The sequence below is a fragment of the Corvus kubaryi genome, unplaced genomic scaffold (genome assembly GCF_017639235.1).
Source record: "Corvus kubaryi isolate FWS band 111438036 unplaced genomic scaffold, C.kubaryi_AGA036_p1.0 37302, whole genome shotgun sequence".
NCBI lineage: Eukaryota > Metazoa > Chordata > Aves > Passeriformes > Corvidae > Corvus > Corvus kubaryi.
In genome coordinates, this window is record NW_024581095.1 from 4,166,668 (window position 1) to 4,187,980 (window position 21,313).

General features: G+C 40.8%; 1 protein-coding gene across 2 annotated transcripts in view; it reads left to right on the forward strand.

Annotated features, from left to right (window-relative positions):
- The first annotated feature begins 8,140 nt into the window (after window positions 1-8,140).
- The window catches only part of CHD1 (chromodomain helicase DNA binding protein 1), a 55,642-nt gene continuing 42,469 nt past the window's right edge, over window positions 8,141-21,313 (forward strand). Inside the window, exons 1-2 of one of the 2 annotated variants that reach the window (XM_042028118.1) lie at window positions 8,141-8,490; window positions 10,294-10,499. In XM_042028118.1, coding sequence (XP_041884052.1) covers window positions 10,447-10,499 — 53 coding nt within the window. In that variant the 5' untranslated portion in view covers window positions 8,141-8,490; window positions 10,294-10,446. The remainder of the gene's footprint in view (window positions 8,491-10,293; window positions 10,500-21,313) is intronic. The other variant, XM_042028119.1, reaches the window with a different exon arrangement.

Consider the following 21,313-nt stretch of genomic DNA (forward strand, 5'->3'; position numbering starts at 1 on the left):
GGTTGAACACTTTTGCCAGCTCCCTCCAGATCTTGTATGCCTTGTATGTCCTTCAGAAGGACAGGAAGTTCTACTACCAGTGGAGGGGCCAGTTGTTTCCAGCCTCCTGTGAGGGAAAGGCAGGAGAGGCACAGCTTGTGTTCGCAGTCAGCTCCACAACTCCTGTTTTCTGCTGCTACACGACTTTTTGCATTTTACACATATAAATGCAAGGATATAAGAACAAAACTTCCTGCAATGCAATACAGTGTTTTTACTTTCAGTCATCATATCCCTCAGTCTTGCCACACAGCTAGCAATTTGCAAGGACTTCCTCAGGAAACAGGGAAGCATCTCAGCAAATTACTTTGTCAGAGTAATCAAAAGGAAGAGAAAATTGCTAAATCTCTTCTGCATAACTCACATCTTTGTGAAGACATACTTCATGGCCCTCCATGGTACAAAGACCAGTCCTGAGTTTTGTCTCCCAACCTCTGCTTGGAAAGACTATGCAGTTCAGCACAAATACTGCACACTTCTGTGAGGCTCAGGAATGCCAGGATGCATACCCAGCTACTGTCAGCCACCAGAAAAAAACCTTACTCTCAGAATTATGGAGTACCAGTTTTCAAGGAGATTGAGCAGCTCAAGTGGAAGTAAAGTATGAAACCATTTGGAGATTCTGGAGATCTTGTTATGGTGAAAGTGACTTGATATCTTATGCATTGGGTCTACAAGGCAACATTTTGATCACTGTGGTGGACTGCAAGGACAACCTCTCTGAGCAGCAGCCATGTGTCTGCCCCACGTAGTTCCAGCCAGCTCCAATGGACACAGGGCACAGCTGAGCCCTGCAGTCAAAGTGGTGGCATCTCTCAGAAAACTTATTTAAGAAACTGTAAAAAATACTGTACAACAGTTGAGAGAGAGGAGTGAGAAATATGTGAAAAGGCCCTGAAGGTACCAAGATCAGAGAAGGAGAGGACAAGGTGTTCCAGGCACTGGAGAAGGGATTCCCCTACAGCCCATGCTGGAGGAAGTTTATCTTGACAAAACTGTGGCCCACATACAACCTGTGTTGAAGTAGTTTGTGAAGGACTGTATCCCATGGGAAGGACCCAGCCAGGAGTACTGGAAGAATGTGATAAGTAAAAAGTGGCAGAGAGGAGCTGTTACAGGTTGATCCCAGCAGCCATTTCCTGGATCCTGACACCACTCAGGGAGAGGAGTCAGGATTGAAGGACTGAAGTTGAGCCTGAGAAGAAGAAGGAGGGTGAAGGGAAGACAGTATAAATGCTCTGTATTTGTTTCTCACCACCCAGCTCTATTTTAATTGGCAATAAATTAAATTATTTTCCCCCATGTCCAGTCTGTTTCCCCTGTGATGTTACTTAGTAGGTTTTCTCTCTGTCTTTATCTTGACCCATGAATTTCACCTAAATTTCTCCCCATCCTGCTGATGTTGAGGAGTGAGAAAGCAGCTCTGTGGGCATCTAGCATGCAGCCAAGGTCAACCCACCATGTGTAGTGAAATTTGTCACAATGAAGAAACAGAAAAGTCAGATAAAAGGATTCCATTTCATTGACAGACAAGCTATAAGGACAAAAATAACTTGCTCACTTAAAATTACAGACTCTAGCAGAAACAAAAAAGAAAATGTTAAAACTCACATTAGAATTTCTTGTTACTCATGACACCTTCTGTGAAAGTCTGTGACACTTTCTAACTTTCCTCTACAGTTCACAACTGCCAAGAGGTCACAGAACTTTATCTTTTTTGCTCCTGCCCTCACATACAGCTTCCTGTTTTCTAGCACATGATATAAACCCTCTCTTGTATTTCCTTGCCTCATATGACTGGACAATGGAGTCTTAAATGGTAGTCTGACAGCAAAGGTATTTCTCTTACATTTCTCTAAGTTTTAGGGTTGACTTAGCTCTCTTCTGCCTCAATTAACAAATTCTTGTCTCTAATGTGTTTCTTCCTACTAGCGTGAGTTCTCAACTCTACAGTCATTAACTTCTATAATCTTTCGGAAGAATTAAAACTTGGTATCAATAATTTCAGAAAGAACTTTTATCCCGTCTTGTTGGTAAGACCTGGAGATAGAGATCTATATTTTAATACATTAGTGAACTGTCTCAGACAAGACCTCAAAAATCTGAGGTTCCACTGCCCTTCTTTTATTTATATTAGCAGTAAATGAATTATGTAATTAGTGTCCTGACACTGTAATGTCTTTAGTGTCTTGCTGTAAAGTCCATGCAGTTAACACTTTGTAGCCTTTTTTCTCCTGCTGCTATTGTATCCTTTTCATTCTTAATTACTGCATCTTGCAGGAATATTTTGAGGATTAAATTCTGAATGACAGTACAAACACTTTGAAGGAACAAATATATTCTGCATTTTTGCAACTCTTCTCAGCTTCAAAATTACTGCTTTCCATCACTCTCTACATTGAAGAATCAATTGTTTCTGTTGTACACAGCCATACAGTGCAGGTCTTTTCAAAACACCCCTTCATGTTTTGTATGTTACATGGTTAAGTACAGAAGGATAACTCCTCTTTCAGACAGCGCTCCTGTTTATCCTCCATTTAGTAACTGGAATAAACAATTCACATATGATTCCTTCAAATTCTTTAGTTTATTTTTCCCAACAGCAGTAGGGTTAAGTAACAAACCTTAGCTTTGAGCTGACTTCTGCACACTCTAATAGCTCTTCTCAGAGAGAGACTCAGACATTGAAAACTGTTACTTTTTATAAACTTATTTATACCTAGAACTTCTGAAGTACTAAAAGACTACTCATTAGTATAATTTCTAGCATGACCTACCCATTATACTTCTACAACTCAGAGGGAAAAAACAGTCTTATACAACTTGCTCCGAGTCTAATGTACTACATGATTTCAGTTGGTCCAGTTAGAGAACTGCATTACTTCAGTACATGAGGCATAGTGTTCAAGATTTTGGCCAAGTGCAACTAGCATAAAATATATTGGTTTGCTAGAACTGATGCATAAGAGTGGCCTTCTTGTGGCAGAGAGGAAGCTCCAAACATCTGCATTTGTAAACACTTGTAGTATAAGCTCTGTCAGATTGGAATATGAGCAGGGGAAGCTTGTGACTGAAATAGGTGTGCAAATAAAATTTCCAGGTGTAAACACAGTATTATATATAGTAGCATATAGTTATGCCACTTTATGCTTCTTAACTTCCAGACAATTAGAAAATCTAAGGCTACAGTCACACATTACAAAGAATTGGCATTTTATGCATAAGGCTACCTAACAATGATTGTCAAATGAGAAACAGGTTCCCGGTAACACATAGTCACAGAGGAGAGCCTGCAGCACAAGAAGTGTCTTATGGTGAGAATTCATTAAGCAAAGGTGCATATTCCATCAGACCTGCCCAGTACAATGCCTTTTGCTGTGACATTCTACCTGCCAAATGTACTTGGCCAATGCTCTACAAACCAGGCCAGCTGGCCAGCCATCTGAATTTGGGAAGATTGATCATGAATGAGACCTCTAGAAGTTTATGATACACCACCAAGCAAACAAGGAAAGCAAGAAAGGTGCCAGATGAACAAGACATGGATGATATAACTTGCAAACCCTGAAAAAAGGCAGTCTGCCCTAGAAATGGTATTAACAGCTCTCTGAAGGAGAGTTATGGCATATTAAGTCTACACGTAGAATCTGACATATTTTGATTGTTCAGGTTAATATCTAAGAAGAGAAAAGAAGTATACTTCACACTCAATTTACACTTTTGTTACCTAAACATTGAGAAGAAAACACTAATAGACGTAACGTTTATTTGGCACCTAAGGTCTACCCCCCACAGCTGCTTTTGGAGAGAATTAATGCTTCCAACAAATCTGTAGTAACTTAGACCAAACAGAACAGTAGTTTAAAGAAAAGTGTGAACCTTTCTCAGCTGTCCTGATGCATATTAACTTTAAAGCCTCGTTATAACCATATAAATGCCCCTGTTTATATTACTTCTTCGAGCTTTTCAGCAAAATGTTCAGCCAATGCAGAGATAGAATGTTTCTTTGGCGGTCCAATAATGTACAGATACTCTGTTCATACAAGGTAGCAATCCGTTAAAATTTCAGTTGATTGTAATGTGTAGATTTAAGTGAAGCCTTAGTCATTCTTGTCCAGCGACCAGTTTGTTGTTCAATTTAATTAAATTCATATAGTTAAGAAATTTTATGCATACATTTGTACCAGTCAAAGGTGTTATTTTTAACTTGAAAATCTTTTAAATGATGTACTGACATATTTTTTAAGGAATTGCGTAAATAATGTAAGAAATTTATTATTAAATTGTGAAAAAAACCCCTATGCTTAGTTGGTCAAACTTAACCAATGTATCTAAACTAGTCACTATTTATTTTCTCTTCCATAATTCATAATCCAGTTTCTGTGCACTGCAGTTGACAAATCTGCCTGCACTTTAAGTATTGGCAGATTAGTGACATTTAAATCGAACAAGACTTTGCATCTTTCACAAAATTGTTTTGGAATAACCACTTCTGATCAACTGTTTGTGAAGACCTAAGCAAGTTGCAGATCTAAACTAACCTGATTTCTAACAAGAGTACTCTGAAAGTGGCCCACAGACTAAACTGATAAAAAATTCATACTAGCTTTTTCCTCCTAGACCTGAATCCACTGAATCAATTTATTTTTCTTTCTACTAATTCTATAAAAGAATTTTTTTTTTGCCACCATTGTTTTCCTCTAAATCTTCTCTCTCTAATCTTTAGCACTGTGCAGCTGGCTGGTTGGTTAGGCCCAGGTGAGGAGGGGATTCTGGGTGTGGTTAAAATAAAAGAGGTGTGAAAGGTGAATAAGGCAAGAAGGATGTAGTATTCAAGTCACAGGATAATGACTGTGTTACTTGCATAAATTGCTATTGATGGCTTCTCAGTAGAAGAGAGAATGTAAAATTAAATGGAATAACACTAGGGATACAAAATGAATGAAAAGAAGCAAACTAGACCATACCTGCTGCGTGTAACAGCTACTGAAGAGAAAGAAAATCTTTGCTACTATATTCTATCTCAAGTTGTGATCTTTGAGCTCTTCAGGACATGTTTTAGAATTAACTGAAGGTTAGAAGCAGAAAAATCAAAGTACTAAGTGTGGTGAGGGAGCTGTTTAGAAAGAACAAAAAGCAAAGAAACCAGTGTATAACTTAGTGCATAGTTAAATCTTAAGGATATTTCTTTTGTCTATCTTGCCTCACAAAAGACTGCTAGATGCAGTATTGGAGGCTTCAGTACTTTAAAAAGGGAAAAGCTTCTTTGTCCAGAACTTCTAAATGTTAAGACTAGAACAGTGGTAAGTCTTTTCCTGAAGATAAATTACTGTGATAAACAGGAATCCCTACCAGTGTTAGAAAGTAACCTGAAAACATAGACATAGAAAGGGACTGTGCTCACTGCATAACAGTGCAGCTATCTTGTACAGATTATCTCTTGTCTATAAGCAAAAATCCAACTCACAAAGTGTTGTGGAGGCAGGGGTAAGGTAAATCAGTGACAATGAATATTCTCACCCACATCCTGGTGAGGTGACAGAAACTTGCAAAACAGCTTCAGAAAAAAACAATTTATTTATTTTATATTTTATTAAAATTTTTTTCCATGGGTGGTGGCTTTCTGTAATGACAAAAAGCTTTGTCCATCTGTCCTTAAAATGTTGTGCATCACATGTATTTCTCTCTTGATGCAGACTGAAAGCTGTGCATACCGGAAGTCAGTATTACTTACAGCATAAAATGCTGCTAAGATAGGAATGTCATCCATAATTTATTATGACATCTGGGAAAGAAGGAATTGGTTAAATATGCAATACAAAGAAGTTTTGAAGTGAAAGAAAAGTCCTTCTCTCACATGATGTGAAGAAAGATCTCCAGACACTGTTTTGGCAATTTTTAACTACTCTCAGAAACAACAGCTGCTACTATCACACTGCACAGGGATCACTTCATGCTCAGCTGCGTGGTGACCTAGTTCAGACAGTTAAGTGACCAGAAAGCAATTGTTTTTGAGAAGGGCTAGTTTTTGGCTCTCATAGCAGATGAGGTTGGAATCACAGCAGTTCTAACTCCAGTTATTTAAACCACTGTGAAAACATAACTTCAAAAGAGATTTCCAAGGCTGAGAGGTGAGAAACTCTACTAAACAAATTGAGGTAAAGAAAACTGAAAAAGCCAAGGAGATTATTAAGTAAAATACAACTAAACATGTAGATGTGCTAGTTTTGGCTGGGATAAAATTAGTTTTCTTCACAATAGCTGGAATGGGGCTATGTTTTGGATTTGTGCTGGAAACAGTGTTGGTAACATAAGTATGTTTTAGTTACTGCTGGTCAGGGCTTATGCAGTCAGTGCTTTTTCTGCTCCTCATCCCACCCAACCAGTGAGGAGGCTGGAGGTGCACAAGGAGGTGGAAGGCGACACAGCCAGGATGACCACAGGGACGTTTCAGACCATATGGCACCAAGCTCAGTATATAAAACTGAGGGGAAAAGAAGGATGGTGGGATATGCGATAGGGCCCTGCTCCCCTGGGGATGGCTGAACCTGCCTGTGGGAAGGGGTTAGGTAATTGTTTTAAATTTACCTTAATTTAAAACAGTTACTTTCATTTTTACACTCTTCAATTCAAACTTCAGTCTATTGCTCTTTGCAGCACTCTTGTCTATCACAAAACATTCTCCTTTAAGATGACTTGGGCAAACTTCAGAGCTTCAGTAAGGAACATAGTGTAATTATACCCTTATTGTAAACTTTCAAGCTGTTTTCTTATTCAAGCAATTCCTAAAGGCATTTTTCTTAACTCTAGGGGGAAATTTTTTTCTCTGCCATACAATACTGAGATTTTGTGGTAATCTCCTATACCATGCTTGAGAGCTGAGCTAGTGTATATGCCTCATCTGGCCTCTGCAGCTCCTCAGACAGGGAATTGTTGAGTGTGACAGCCAACCCCACACCATGCTTGGTGCGCTGAAGTCTCCTTGGTAGGCTCCAGGAAACCTAACCAACTCAGCTGCAGGGTGGTGTGTATATCAGCTGTCCACACATCACTGAGCACCAAGGCAGCTAGCATTGCTCATTCTGGAAGAGTAACCATGAGTTAAGATATGGCACCAAGAGGTCTCCAGCTGACTGACTGTGGCTCACATGTGGGTCCTGGCCAACACAACTCTTCAAGCTTGAATTCATTTGACAGCTGCTGTGACCACCTTTGTCCCGTATACCCACACGGTGAGTAGCTTCCTTCAAGATCTCCTTCACTGATGAGGAAACTATGTTTTCCTGCTGATCTAACCTCTTTCACCCTTGCAGGGGGTTCAAAGGTCGGATGCCAGACGTCAGTCACCAATGTCCCCACAATCCTCCTGCACAGTGATAGAGCCTTGCAGCGCAGGTGTGCTTTCACCGGGAAGGCGGCAGGTAAGCTGCTTCCACCTTCCAGCGCCGTGTTGTATTATTTACAGCACAGTCTCACGCAGCTACTACTTTCTTTTGCCATTCTGGGAACAATTGGACACACAAACTACTTTTTTGCTTGTGTGTTGTTTTTTGGGGGTTTAGGTTGTTTCGTTTTTTCAATAACGACCGTGCATCTCGTTAAACCGTCCTGATCACTGGCAAGGACCGAGCATAGGACTGGGCGTACATGTTTGGATTTAAAGAGGAAGGCCAGCCCTCTGCCAGGGGACAGTCCAAGCCTACCTAAGTACGCTCCAGCACCGCTCGAACCGCGCGCAGTGAGAAACGCAGTTGCGTTTGTCGTCGGGCCGCGATTTTACACTGAAAACCACAAAGCGCAGTACCGAGTGGCCCGCGCCAGGCTGCAGTCGCGCCGCTCGCCTCAGGGCGCCCCTCGGGAAGCGCCCTGAGCCCGCACACCGGAATGGGAGCCCCTTCCCAGCGCTAGGCAGAAGGGAGGTAAGGGCGGATGGCGGGCAGGAGATGAGACCGAGCCCGCCCGCTCCCCGGGCGACCGCACCGCTTCTGCCGCGCTACCCGAGGCCCGGCAGCAGCGCGGCTCGTCGCCCCCGCCCGAGGCTCCTCCTCCCGCTGCCGGTCGGTCCCAGGGCGCAGGGCTGACATCACGCCCGGGGTTTCCATCCGACCGCGGGAGGGGGAGGCTGAGCGGAGTGGCGGCGTGATGGCGGCGGTCGGCAGGACTTAGGAGTCGGCAGCGGAGCGGAGCGGCGCCCACCCCGGTTCTCCCGGCGCCCCTCCCAGCGTGGTCCAGACCCCATTGTTCGAGCGGCAGAGCGAGCGAGCCCGCGGTGCGGGCAGCGCGGAGCCGGCCGGAGTAGCGGCGGCCACCCAGGCCCCGCCGCGGCCGCGGAAGCCGCCCACGACCCGGGACTGCCGTACGAGCAGCAGTACGCCCCGCGGGGCGCAGCGAGGCCTCGGGCCGTGGGGGGGCCCGGGGAGGGCTGGGCCGGCCGGGCCCCGCGCAGCGCAGGTAGGCAGAGGCCGCCATGGCACCCTTCGCCGGCCGGGAGCTGTGCAGCTGCCGGAGATGAAAGCCGGAGTGGGGGCGGGCAGTGCAGAGGAAATGCGGCCCGGCTGCCGGTCGCGAGGGGGGTGGATGCCCAGCGCCGGGCTGGCTCCTCGGGCCCGCTCCCTGTTCTCCGCCGAGGGAGGGAGGGGTTCGCCGGGGCCGAGGTGGGCAGTGGGGTCGAGCTGCTCCCGCGCCCTCCTGCGGGGGGAGCCAGTGCGAGCCGCCCGGGCGGCCTGAGAGCGGCCGCTGCTCCGCTCCGGGCCGTGGGGGGCGCCGGGGGAAGAGATCGTGGGAGGGCGGCGGCGGTGGCTGTGGAAGTGCTGCCAGGGAGCGGCGCCCGTGCAGGCCGCGCCGATAGCGGAGCGGGCGGGCGGCCCTGCCCGCGCTCCCTGTGGGCGGGCAGCGAGAGAGCGGCGCGGGCGGCGGGGGATGAGAGTCGGGATCGCGTCGGCACGGAGCAGAGAGTGGGCGGCGGGGAGAAAGTTTTGCCGCTGCCCGTGGTGTTTGCCGGGTGCCGAGGGCGCGGCGGGATCTCCCGGCGCGCCCTCTACTCCCTCGCTGGGTCCCCCGGCCGCGCTTCGCGGCCCCACTGCGGCTGCGGGGCTCCTTCCGATCGCGCTCCCCTCCCTTATCGCTATTGTTCGCGGGCCGCAGCGGCCTCGGCGGTGTTAGCGCAGGGCAGTGCCCGCTCCAGAGCGAGGGTTCCCTCACCACAGCCCCGATGGGCTTGGGGTTGGGCTGTGGCTTGTTCGAGGGGAGCACCCCGAGGCAGGCAAGACCCTAATCGCCTTCACACCGCCAAGTCTGTGAGGGCGCATGTCTTGGTCTGATTATCACTGAGTTTATACTTGCGGCCCATTCACCGTGAGACTTAACTTTCTCTGGCTGCTTCGAATACTTACTGCCTAATGATCTGGCCTAAGATACTCATGTATATGGAATAATGATCATTCCATCTGTGGGATCTTGCTGGTTTGATTTCGTGGGAACTCGTGTTAAACGGTACAGTCTTTTATCTTCCTGCTCCTAACCCACAACTGTAAGTGGTTAGCATTACGTGTATTTCTGGAAATGCTTCCGCTATGTTTTGTGTATGAAATACATTTTACTTAGCAGATCTTAGCAGAACATTAATATTTACCTACCTCTTCAAGTAGGCATTTTTTCTTTAAAATTTAGATCTGTTTTGTCCTGAATTCAATACTATGTCAAAAGTTAAGACACAATGTATAGTAGTGCAGATAGGCAGTAAACTGTTCTCACCCTCCAGTACTAAAGAAATTGTAATTTCCATAACTTTTCCTGTTCTGCAGCTAGTCATTCAGCAGAAATTGCCATCTTTATAGCACTATCCGTGAAAAGTTGCATAAAGAAGCATGATGGCGTAAAGAAGTGTGTGGTGGAACCCCACTGCAGTCAAACAAAAAGTGAGACAGGTCTTCCCTGCATTTTGTGCATTTTATTTAGATCTTCCAGTTTTTAAAATATGACTAATATGAGGACCTGCTGTTCTCTGGACGTTATTTTTTGTTGTTTTCACAGACAGCAGGAAAAATCCTTTTTTTTTCCCTCAGAAAAGGAAATGGTGATAAAATGATCAACCGTGAACAGGTAGCACACAAAAAAATGCTACTTTTGAGTTACACATGTGACGTCAAACATGCCCCCTTTCACTGTTAGTGGAAAAAAACGTAGTATTTTTGGTAGGTCTTTAATTGCAAACATACTTTAAAACTGTGTTAATGTTTTCCTTTCCTATTTTAGGTATTTTGGGAGAAATCTTGAATACCCGCTGAGAACACTAAAGCAAACACATACAGTGTCTGGAAAACATACACAGTACCAAGAAGCGGATTCCTGATATCCACCTTGTAACCTGAGTGGACTTTTATTTATTTTTTAAACTTGATATTTACAATGAATGGGCACAGTGATGAAGAAAGTGTAAGAAACAGTAGTGGAGAGTCAAGGTAAGCAATTGCTTATTTCAGTTATTCCTGGCTATGTATTTTCTTATATTTTGTTTACTAAAACTAAATTATATTTGAACTGAGTGCTAAAGTGTTGTGGTTAGCATGCAGATCATAGGTAGGAAGAATGGCTTTGCTTTCTTGCAGGTGCTTAATCTGCTTGTTATGTTCGCATCATTTCAGCTAAGAATGGGAGTGATCTTGTATATGTCTTACATAATGAAGCTGAAGTAATATTAAAGCCATGTTGGCATCCAGCAGAATAGTATCACTCTTGAGGGAAAAAAGTGCCTGAGGTATCAAAAATATTGACTTAAAATGTTAAAATAAAGCTATCCTCTATAAAGTGCAAGACACACATACATACTATATGTTGTAGAAAACCCTAATTAGGGTGTCTTTAAAGGGGCAGTGGTTCACTTCATTTTTTTATATGAAATACGTTTATAATTCTGTCATTCTTTAAAGCTGTCATACTAGTATAGCTGAAAGTGTTAACTTTGTATTTGTATTCAGAAGTTAAAGGACTATTTTCCAGCTGTGTTCTTAACTAAAAAGAAACCTAAAATCAGTTCTCTAATGTCAAATTACTTCTATCAGGTGCAGAATGTTCAAATGTTTGGAAGAGTGTGATTAGAATGTCCTTGCATCCATGCAGGGTGACAGCCAGTTAGTAGGGGTGGAATTAAGTTCACTTACAGTTCCAAGTTCAAAAAGCCCCTCCAGTGCTACAAAGTTTAGATTTCCAAAACTAGAAATATGATAAACCGAGAGGTTTAAAAATCAACTCGCCAATAAAAGGTGGGCCTTAGACTTCTCCTCTAAAAGGTGACTGTGCTGTTTTTCTGCCCCTCTTTCTGTCAGATCTGTTCTTTGCCTGTTGAAGTGGTTAACTAATTCTGTCAGTCAGAGTGCCATAGAAAAACTATGTTCTGCAGACTGTGGAAACTTCCAGTTGGATAGAGAGAGATCTAAATTACTGCCTCAAGAGAAGAAATGCAAGAAGAATGTATGACTGCCAGCTGATCAGTCAGCATGTGCTGGCCATCAAACTTCTACAGTGTATGATGGACTGGGAGGACAGGGAAGGGAGAATTGTTTAGGTGACCCTGGATGCAAATCACAAGGAAATGTACGAACAGTGAAGCTAAAGAGACTTTTATAATTGTTGTGTATTTTTATGTTAAGCTTCCTATTAATACACAGGAGTGTTCTAGAAAGACAGTACATTTTCAATGTTGTGAATAATTTGAAAGCTCTACCACATAGTAATTTTTGAAGAAATCTGCTTCCTATAAAGTTGATACTGTTACAGTTAACAAACAAGTTTGAAGTTTCATCTGGGGCAAAATATTCCTTGTCACTTAAAAAAAGCCAAACCAAAAGCTTCCAACAAACATGAACCTACAAGTTTGTGTGTGAATTTTCGAACTACTTGAAAGAAGCCACCTTGCTAAAGGTCTGTGGAGAAACTATTTTGTATTGAACTGTGAATGGCCATAAGTATCTGTATATCAAAGTTATTTAAAAGCCATAGGGGTTCATAAGATTAAACAATTAAATGTTGTAAGATTCCCATGAATTTAATGAAAAATAAGCATCAGGAGGATGCACAGTACTCAAAGCTTCGCATTTGCCTGCAAAGTGAGACTTTGTTCTTCATTTTATATGTCCTGCTGAGTACATCTTAAAGCTTCAAAAAATTGAAAATTCAAACAACAGTTTTTCCTAGGCTTGTGTCACTTGATAACCTGTGGTGGTTTGGTCCAGAATGCTCATTACTAACCTATGACATAACCCCATAGTCTAATTCACAGGCAGGCCTTGGAAACTTTATTTTCATGTTCATTATCAGAAAGCTGTTCTTGTAAGCGAAGCGAGAAAACTTGCCATTTTAGATGATGGAACCCTTTTCTGTCTAACTTAGTTCCATTATTAAAATAATACGGAATATTTTTATTTTACTTATCCTTGGGTTATAGTTGTGTGGTTTTTTCTTTAACTGGTAGGTTTCCAGTACTCTAGGTGGTATTCACTCTGAGGTGAGGTACCTTAGCAAGCTGCAGCTGTAGACAGATAGTTAACTGTAACTTCGAAGTGTTGGTGTAATTATCCTTCATATCTGGAAATGTGAACTTTAGAGAATGGAAGTAGGATCAGCACAGAATATGTTTAAGCTTATAGTGATCCCATTCCATTCAGAATGCTAGGGATGGAGATGGAATAAGTGAAGAAAGCAATTGAGAACTGTTGCTGGGAATAAATTGCAAAGATCAAATTCAAGAATTAGTAGGAAAAAAGAAAAGATGGAGGTGAATACAGTGATAATCTAAGTAGCAGCATTGGTGTTAACTAGGAGAAGTCTTTGAAAATTTGTGTCAGTTTGCAAAATTGATACTTTACAAGTGCAGTAAAGCCCGTTCCCTTGCCTTGGGTGTCTGATGTCAAATTCCATTGCTGTCATTCTGGAGTGATAGTAATTATAGCCTGATACAGGGGAGCCACCATCATTACTTCAGAAGGTTAAGCAGTGGATCATGGCTGGCTTTACAAAAATACACCATTACATGGTGTTTTATGGGAACACCATGACTTGAAAAAGTTGTGGAAAGCTTGTAGTATTCTCAGCAATAGGAGGGCTGGAGAAGGGACTGGTCATAGACTTTTGACTTCATGCACTGTGGTAAGGAGTTGTAGCTGTCCTTTATTCACTGTGTTTAGCTGTGAAGGTGATTTTTTTTTTTCTGAAGTAAGAAGAATGAACAGTTTTCCACACTGCTTCATACCTCTCCAGTGTTGCATCTATTCATCTCTCTGCTAGATCACTAAAAAACTTTCCGTGGTTGCAGGTGTTGGTCCTGAAGTTCTGTTTTGCTACAGATGGCAAACTGCATGGCCACACCATTTGGACTTCCCTTGCCTATTTCAGCAACCTCTGAAGCTCTAAATCAGTACTAGAACCGAGCATAATGGAAATTATTGTAAACATTGTTAACTAGTCTTGTTGCTTGGTGTTCTGATTTCTGTTCAATAATCACAGTGGAGTCTACTTTCCAGCTTCTTGTTTACTTGAAATAACTATTCCATAATGTTTTTAAGTAGCTCAAGGTAAAATATCACAGATACTGTTCATCTGGATCGCAAGTGAGTGTAGACACAAAGACTTTTTAGCAATACGTTGAGGAGCTTACATAAGTGGAGCATCTTTGTATAGCATTCTTGACAGCATTCAGAACAATTCAGCATACAAACTTCAGTATGAATACATACATTCAAGTTACATAGTAATAAGAAAGTTTAATCAGCAAGGAAGGGCAGTTACACCTGATTTGCAAGACAGGTGCCAGGTAGAACAGGGACTGCAGCAATGAAATGTTGGTACTATTTGAATACCAACCTGATTTCCCATCTCTTTGCTCTTCTGTGTTTCTGCAGAACAAGGTATAGAGGGCTTGAGCAAACCTTCCTTTCCTAGTAAAAAGGCATGTGCTCAGTGTAGCGTGAGTGGAAGGTAGCTGGCCATTTTTGCAGTAAGCAGCTTCTTACACCAAAGACTTTTACAAGTCTATACACACTTGAACGTTGATGTTGAGAGAAGATAGTAATTTCAGTGGATTTAATTTGCTTTGTGGGTTGCGTAGTCTGTGGAGCACATAAGTAAAGAGTAAAGACTTGGTCAACAGGCTTCAATTTACTATATAAATGCATACCTTCCATAGAAAGTAAAAAAGATTCGTTGAAAGCCATGACTTCAGGTTCTTGCTTTCCTGAAATCTAAGTGGGAGTTAAAACTGAAATTGACCAAGCATATTTGCAGAATTACTTGCATGCACTGGCTTATTTTTAGTAGGAGTTTAATTGATAATATTAGTAAAAATGTGTGTATGTAGCAAGAGAGAGCATATACATAAAGCTATATATATTTAGATAAATACTTCATGCACAGGAATTCTCTGATCAACTAAAGTACCTGAATGGTAAGGAAGACTTTTGGTAGAACGTACTGTAAACAGCTAGTGGATAAAGCAAATTCTTTGCAGTGTTTTTGTCTTTAATTAACAAGTTGTTATTTTGTCAAGAGTAATCTCTTACAGAATTAAGAATATTAAAGCATGGTAAGCTGTCCAAATCCAAGTTAAAAGCATCTTTTCACTTCTTTTTGGAAGAGTTCAGATAGAACATGTATCCAGACCCAAGTATTTTTTTCCTAGAAACCTTTCCAACTAAAAGGAAAAAATATTTTAATTCATGGTCTGGCTCTCATTCTGCATGTGGTCTTAAGTTTGGTTTTGGAACTCCTGCTAAGTTTATCCCCAGTTTTTGTCTAACCCAATTGGATGCCACATACCTGTACCACATATTTTAGATTAAATTCCACTATTCTGAGAGTTTCAAGATTTTAGCTGATGCAAGCGTTTCATGTTCCTCAAGACAGAGTGAAGTTTTGTGATACCGGCAGTGTATGCATCAGGCCTATCCAGATGTGGCACTTCAACTGGCTTGCTTTTTTTTTTTTTTTTTTTTTTTAATTAAATTCCATTTAATACTTTTTTTGCTGGTGGTCTCTAAGGAGCTTCTGGTAAATACATCATTGTGTTGCTGCTGGATCCAGCTGTGTGTTGAAGGTTGCTCACATTACACAAAAAAGTAGTAGACCCCTGGGTAATGACTGATACCTCCTGCCTTGGGAAGGGTTCCTGGAACTTCTTTGTGCTCTTAAGATGTGTGACTTGCATCTTTCAAATAAAGACTTGCAATGTGGTTCATAGGGTCATGAAAGTTGGTAGGTAATCAGTTTAATTTTGATAACATTGCTGTGTTTATAGTAGTACCAGCAGATACGAAGTCTACAGGACAGGAAACACAATGTGTTAGCCCATACCAGGAAAACTCAATTGGGTTCGTACTCTGTAATAGCTGAGGACAGGAAATAACATTTGGTAGATTGAACATGATACTCTTTGTGCCCTCTGTTCTTTACTGACAGTGGTGAATAGGATAAATATGCCTTATGCATTATAATGAGGTTAAATATTTAAGATTTCTTGAAGAAGTAAAACTGAAAAAAGCTTACTACTTAGATAGCGTTTGCCTAAGAAGCTTACTTGCCATTTTATGGGTTTGGCATTTACTATCTGTTGCTTCTGCACATTTTGAATGGGCTCTTCATATTCCAATGCTTGCCTTCCTTCAGCTTGTTTAAAAAAACCCCAACAACCAAACAACAAAGGAGACAGTCCACTGTCATATCAGATACATTTCAAAGACCCTGCAGATAGTAATCTTTCTTTTTTAGTGTGTTGAACTTTAGTTCGCTTAAATTGTTACTCTCTGTCTTGCTAGTCTTGATCAGTAAGGTAACTTCACCTAATGAATGCACTTGAAATCAGTGATGTTAAATTAGCTGTTCTTGGATCTGTTACTAACCTAGACAGGAGTCTAAACTTTCTGTCAGTTCTTTTGCAACATGGCTTGTTTAGCTTTCCATTTTAGGATTTGTATTAATGCCTAGTTCCTTGTTGTATGATCCTCTCAGGGGCACCTTGTTTTAAAGGATAAGCTAGTGAAGCTAAACTTAAGACTGTTGAAAGAACTAATGGCTCTGAGGCAGGATATGTGCTTTAAGCTTGTCATTTCCCCAAAGCATTCCCCAGTTTCATTGCATAAGTATTTATTTGGGGGAGTCAAAAAAAAAAACATTTGTTTTAACCTGTTACCTGCTTTGGTACCTTCTCTAACCTATGTTGCTTTTCTTTCAAAGATATCTTTGCAAATAAATATGACATTCGGGCATAGATTTGTTGTGAACATGTAGGGAGTACCCAGAGAGAGTTAAAAAAACTAGACAAATTCCTTCAGTGTGTCTAAATTCCTTACCAAATCAGATTTGACATGTGCTGGTGGACAGATGCAACGATCAAGGGCTAGAGGTAAGAGGATTCTTAAGTGCATATCCTGGAAAGTGCTCTTTCTTTACACCTCAGTTTGTTAACATACATGAAACTAATTTTTCACGTAGAACTTCCATCCTGAGACCTGCTGTTCATTTTCAGTAAATGCTGTTGGCCTGCTACTGAAAGTTACTGCTGACTGCTAAATTTTTCATCGTTACTGGGGTTTGTTTACACAGTAAAGAAATGGTCTCACTTCAGTGGTACCAAGGAGATCATCCTTAGTGCTTTACCCATCATGTTTGTTTCTATTTTCCATATCCTTGTGAGGGTCCACTCTTCTGCACAGTCTTTTATACTACTGTCTTAGTTTAGTTTGGAGAGGGGAGGTTGGGTTTTTGAATGTTTTGTTTTTTCTATTTCAGTTGAGCAAAGGGAATACAATGTAAGGTTTCTTATTCAGGAGCACCTTTAAACACATAATGCCATTTTCATATTACTTTTTAAAAAATAAGTAATATATGTAATTTGCTTGGAGGTGTAGGAGGGAAGAAGGCTTATGTGATACGGAAGAGGGACTTAATAGTAATTTCGTTTTGATTAATTAAGTGCCTAAAAGCGTAAATGGTCTTCAGTGGTTAATCTTAGCAAATATTGGATCTACATCTCCTGTTCTAGTCTTGATAGTGTTTATGATTTCTGTAGCCATTTGGCTTCTTGGAATCCCAGTCATCTGGGAAGAAGGTAAGAAAACAAGGCAAGTTGGACAATAAAGTAGTATTGGTTAGAAGAGGTCATCAGTACAAGACCAGAGCAAAGGGTAGACATAGTGTGACACAGTAAAAGTAGGGCGAGTTTGACAAACACAGATTCACAACAAACATTTTTAGTTAACTGAGAATGATGTCTGTTATGCTGATAGTTTCTCTGATTATGTTAGGTAAATTGTCAGTTCTGCCAGCAGAGTTGAATGTAAAAAGTAGGTTCCAGCTCTGCACTGTCATGTAGAGAAATCATCTTGACTAAGTTTGGAAAGGCTGAGGTAGAGACAGAGGAAGGTCCTAATTTGTACTAACTGCCTAAAAATAGTGGAGTTTTCTTTTACTTACCAGTTTTAGTCAGGCTTTTTTTGGAAGAAAGAAAAATGTAGATGCAGATGGCAAAAGAAAAGGCTGGTTAAGTTGTATCTAAGCCATCTGTCGTATTCCACCTTAAGTATCTCCAGGAGAGTGGGTAATGTATCCACTGTTGTGTTATGCTGAACTATTTCCAGTAGAAGCAACTTAAGCAAAGACCATGGCTTGTATAGGAAGAGGAATTGTCAGGAAATAACACGCTTGACATCTCCTTTTCTGTAAGAGGAACTCTGAAGAGAGGGACAGTATTTGTGTGATAGCATTGAACAGCAGCAGACAGCTAATTGTGACAGTATTCCAATCAGTGTTTGAGGAAATATGTAATGTTCCTTGCATCCACCCCCTAGAGATACGATACCAGAATCTCAGTAATTAGTAATGTCAGTTCAGGTGATTAATTTTGTGAAAGTCAGTGGTGCTACTTTGCACTAATGGGCATTACTTGTTGCAAGGAAGGTTGGTCAAATTAGGGACCCTAGTTAAACTATATCAGCTGACATTTTAAAGCTCTTTGGCTGTGTTCCGGTTTGGCCAAATTTAGAAATATATCCTCTGCGAGAAGGCAGGCTACAACCACCCCTCCCCCACCAGGTTCGGGAAAAAATAAATTTTCCTCGAAGGAAAGTGAAAGAGATAAAAACTATTTATTTAACAAACCCACAGGAAAAGGATAATAATGCGAAATGATAAAACCTCCCGGTCTGCTGAGAGAAACCTGGGGGGAAATTCAGAGTCCTTCCGTAGATCTCTCTCTCCCTCCTTGGAGATGGGACGGGGTGGTGGGCCCGTGTCCAGGGCCAAGGCCTCGGTGGAAATTCCTCCTGTTGTATTCTGATGTTGAAACTGTTCAGCAGAGAGAAAAGGAAAAAAACGAAGTCCCAGGAAAACAAAAGTTCAACTCTCCGGAGGAAAAGGAGCTGAGGAAAAAAACTGCTGAAAGCTGACTGGAAAGAAAAGCAAGCTGCGTGCTTCCCTTCCCTCTCGCTCTCCAGCTGAAAAAAAGTCTCTATCTCTGTGTGACCTTGAACAAGCTGCAAACTGCTTTGAAAAAGTTTGGCTCAGTTTTTCCTCCCCCCTCTCAGGCTCAGTTTAAAGGCATAGAAAGGCACAAAAATTAATTTCTGGGCATAGGGCAGCAATTATGGGATACACATCATAAAGTCACCCCAAGACAGGCTAGAAAATAAATTCCTTATAGGCTGTGCCTCAAAAAATGCAGGTGAAGTTAAAGAATCCCATAGGCAAACATAGAAAAGAAAGCAACCAAGGGTGTTATGACTACCTAACTGCTATTATCTCCCTGTGTTTTTAATACCTTTATTGCAGAACTTAGCTTCTGTTTCTTTAATGCAAGTTAAATCTCTGCCTTTCTATCAGATAGGCTTTTTGTCCTTATTGTAGCAATGATTTTAAAAGTCGAATTTTAGCACAGTATGAAATGCCCTCACTTATCATTTGGTGTGCAGTGGTAGCTTCCATTGAGTATTTACAGAAAATACATATGTTCTTTTTATTTCACATTTCTTTTCCATTTCAGGGAAGGTTAAGCCATTCCTGGAGTTCTGCTAATACAAGGTGTTAAAATCAGAGATTACTTGTTAAAATAAGAGTTTACTTGTCTTCATGCTCTGAAAAGTTAGACCTCTCTCCAGCTGATGATAATTATTTTTGCCTTTTTGTAGCTGGCTGTTGGGGTGTCCCATTTCAGCAGATGAAGAAAGTGTCAGCTGAGCTACTAAAAATCTGTCTGAAACTTCTGTATGTGTTTTCCTGTGAGCTTCAAAGACTCAAACAATTGCATTTCAAAAACTGGTAAACAGGCTCTAAATTTGCAGTGATGCTGGTAGACACTGCAGTGTGCTAGGAGTTCTCTATGCTGTTGCCTGTTTTATTAGTCACATCTGCAGTGCCATGTGCCTGGAAAAAGGAGAGAAGGTATTACACCATTTAGTAGATGTGCTAAAGTTGAAAAATACCAAAGACACCCTTTTTGATTTGAAATCTGTTTAGGGTTTTTTTTCTAGGTTCTCTGTTGATTTCCACTGGTTTATGCTTCAGTTTCAGGACAGCAGTCTCAATAAATACTGCCTGTTCATTTCTGCTTGTTTTTTTCCACATCTTCATAGGCACTTAAGAGTGTTTATGAGAACAGAGGCTGTTTTGAAAAGCTCTGTCTTTTCTGTCTGTGGATAGTACTGACACCATAGGGGACATTGGAGAACGCAGCAGTATCAGCATCAGAAAAAGTTATTTTTATATACCTTCACCCATAGGTGTATGTATTGGTGAGGGCTGAATGTGTTTTCAAAGTGAGGCAGTGCATACTGTTCCCAGCATTGTTCGAATTGTGTAAATATTACTGTAACTCAGAGCAAAGGTAGGAGCAGTTAAAGAGAAATTTTACAGTTCTATGTTTCTTGTTTCTGCGTTCCTCCTTTACTATAAGGAGGTGACATGTAAATGCTCTCGTTGAATGCCTGTGTGTAAATGTATATACCTTTACTTAAGTAATTCCATATTTACTCTTTAAGTTTAGCATCTAGCATACTAGGATTTAATCTGAATTACTGCTCATATGGAAGCAGGTCACAGTTAATTCTGCAAAAGGGATTACAGTTTTATGTTCATTTTTAATAACCAAGGCTTGCTTAGTATGTCTAGGTTAAGGAGAAAGGAGGATATAAAGGAGGATTTTTTTTTATCCTTTAGTGCAGTGGTCTCTAAAATAGTTGTTTGTGCACTCCTGTCAATATTTAAGCATGCATTTTAATGTATATATAGTTCATTTATGAAGTATATACATACAATAATATTTGTACTAAAACCTACCTCATAAAACATACACATAAAATAGAAAACTTCAATGTATGAGATAAAGATTTAATATTCAAAAATGTTACGTTTTTATCGGTAAAAAATCCCTTTTAGCACTCATTTAAAAATATTAAGAATATTCTTGTTTATTAAAATCTTGGTTTAACATTTTGTGATACAGTGGTTTGAAGGTATGGTTCTTCATTAAGTTTATTTTGGTACCTTATTTTAATGACCAGCACATCTGAAGAAGATACCTAGCAAAGATACATGGCTTCAGATGGAAGAAGCATTGTTTACTGCACTAAGTCATAGTAATAGTTTTTTCAGTCCCATCAGGTAATTATGCAAAGTTTTTTCTTAAATTTCGTCTAGTAAATCCCCATCTACCCTGTCAATCATTTCTTGCATATTAGTCTTAAGGGATTGCAGTTTTTATGTTTTTAGTAAGTGGGTTCAAAACCCACTGAAACTTCTTGAAAGATTTATTTTTAAAGGCTATAAATTTTTATCTCCCAGCTTTTAATGTGTATAGGTACAATAGCTTTTATAGGTGACGTGCACTGGTTTTGGTAATAAGATCACATAATGATGGAAACCTTTCCAAACATCTGTTTTAAAAATGCTGGCTCTATGGCATGATTTTCTTTTGAAAAACTGCTGCTTTTTCATTGTTAAAATGTCACTTTTGCTTGGAAGGAATACATAAAGTCTGTTTATTTTTTTCAAAAATATCTGCTATGTAGCATACAGTATATTGGTAACAAATTGTTTCCACAGAAAGGGTCAGTGTGTTTGAAGCAATCATCTTCTTTTTAAAACAAACACCTTCAGAGCTCACGAAAAACTAATATTCCTGGTCAACAATGCTTCTTAGCAGTTCAACCTCTTAGGGTATAAATACTTTTTTTTATGTTCATTTCCTATCTTGTTACAAAGTATTGTAAATACTTTACTATTTAATGGACTTGTT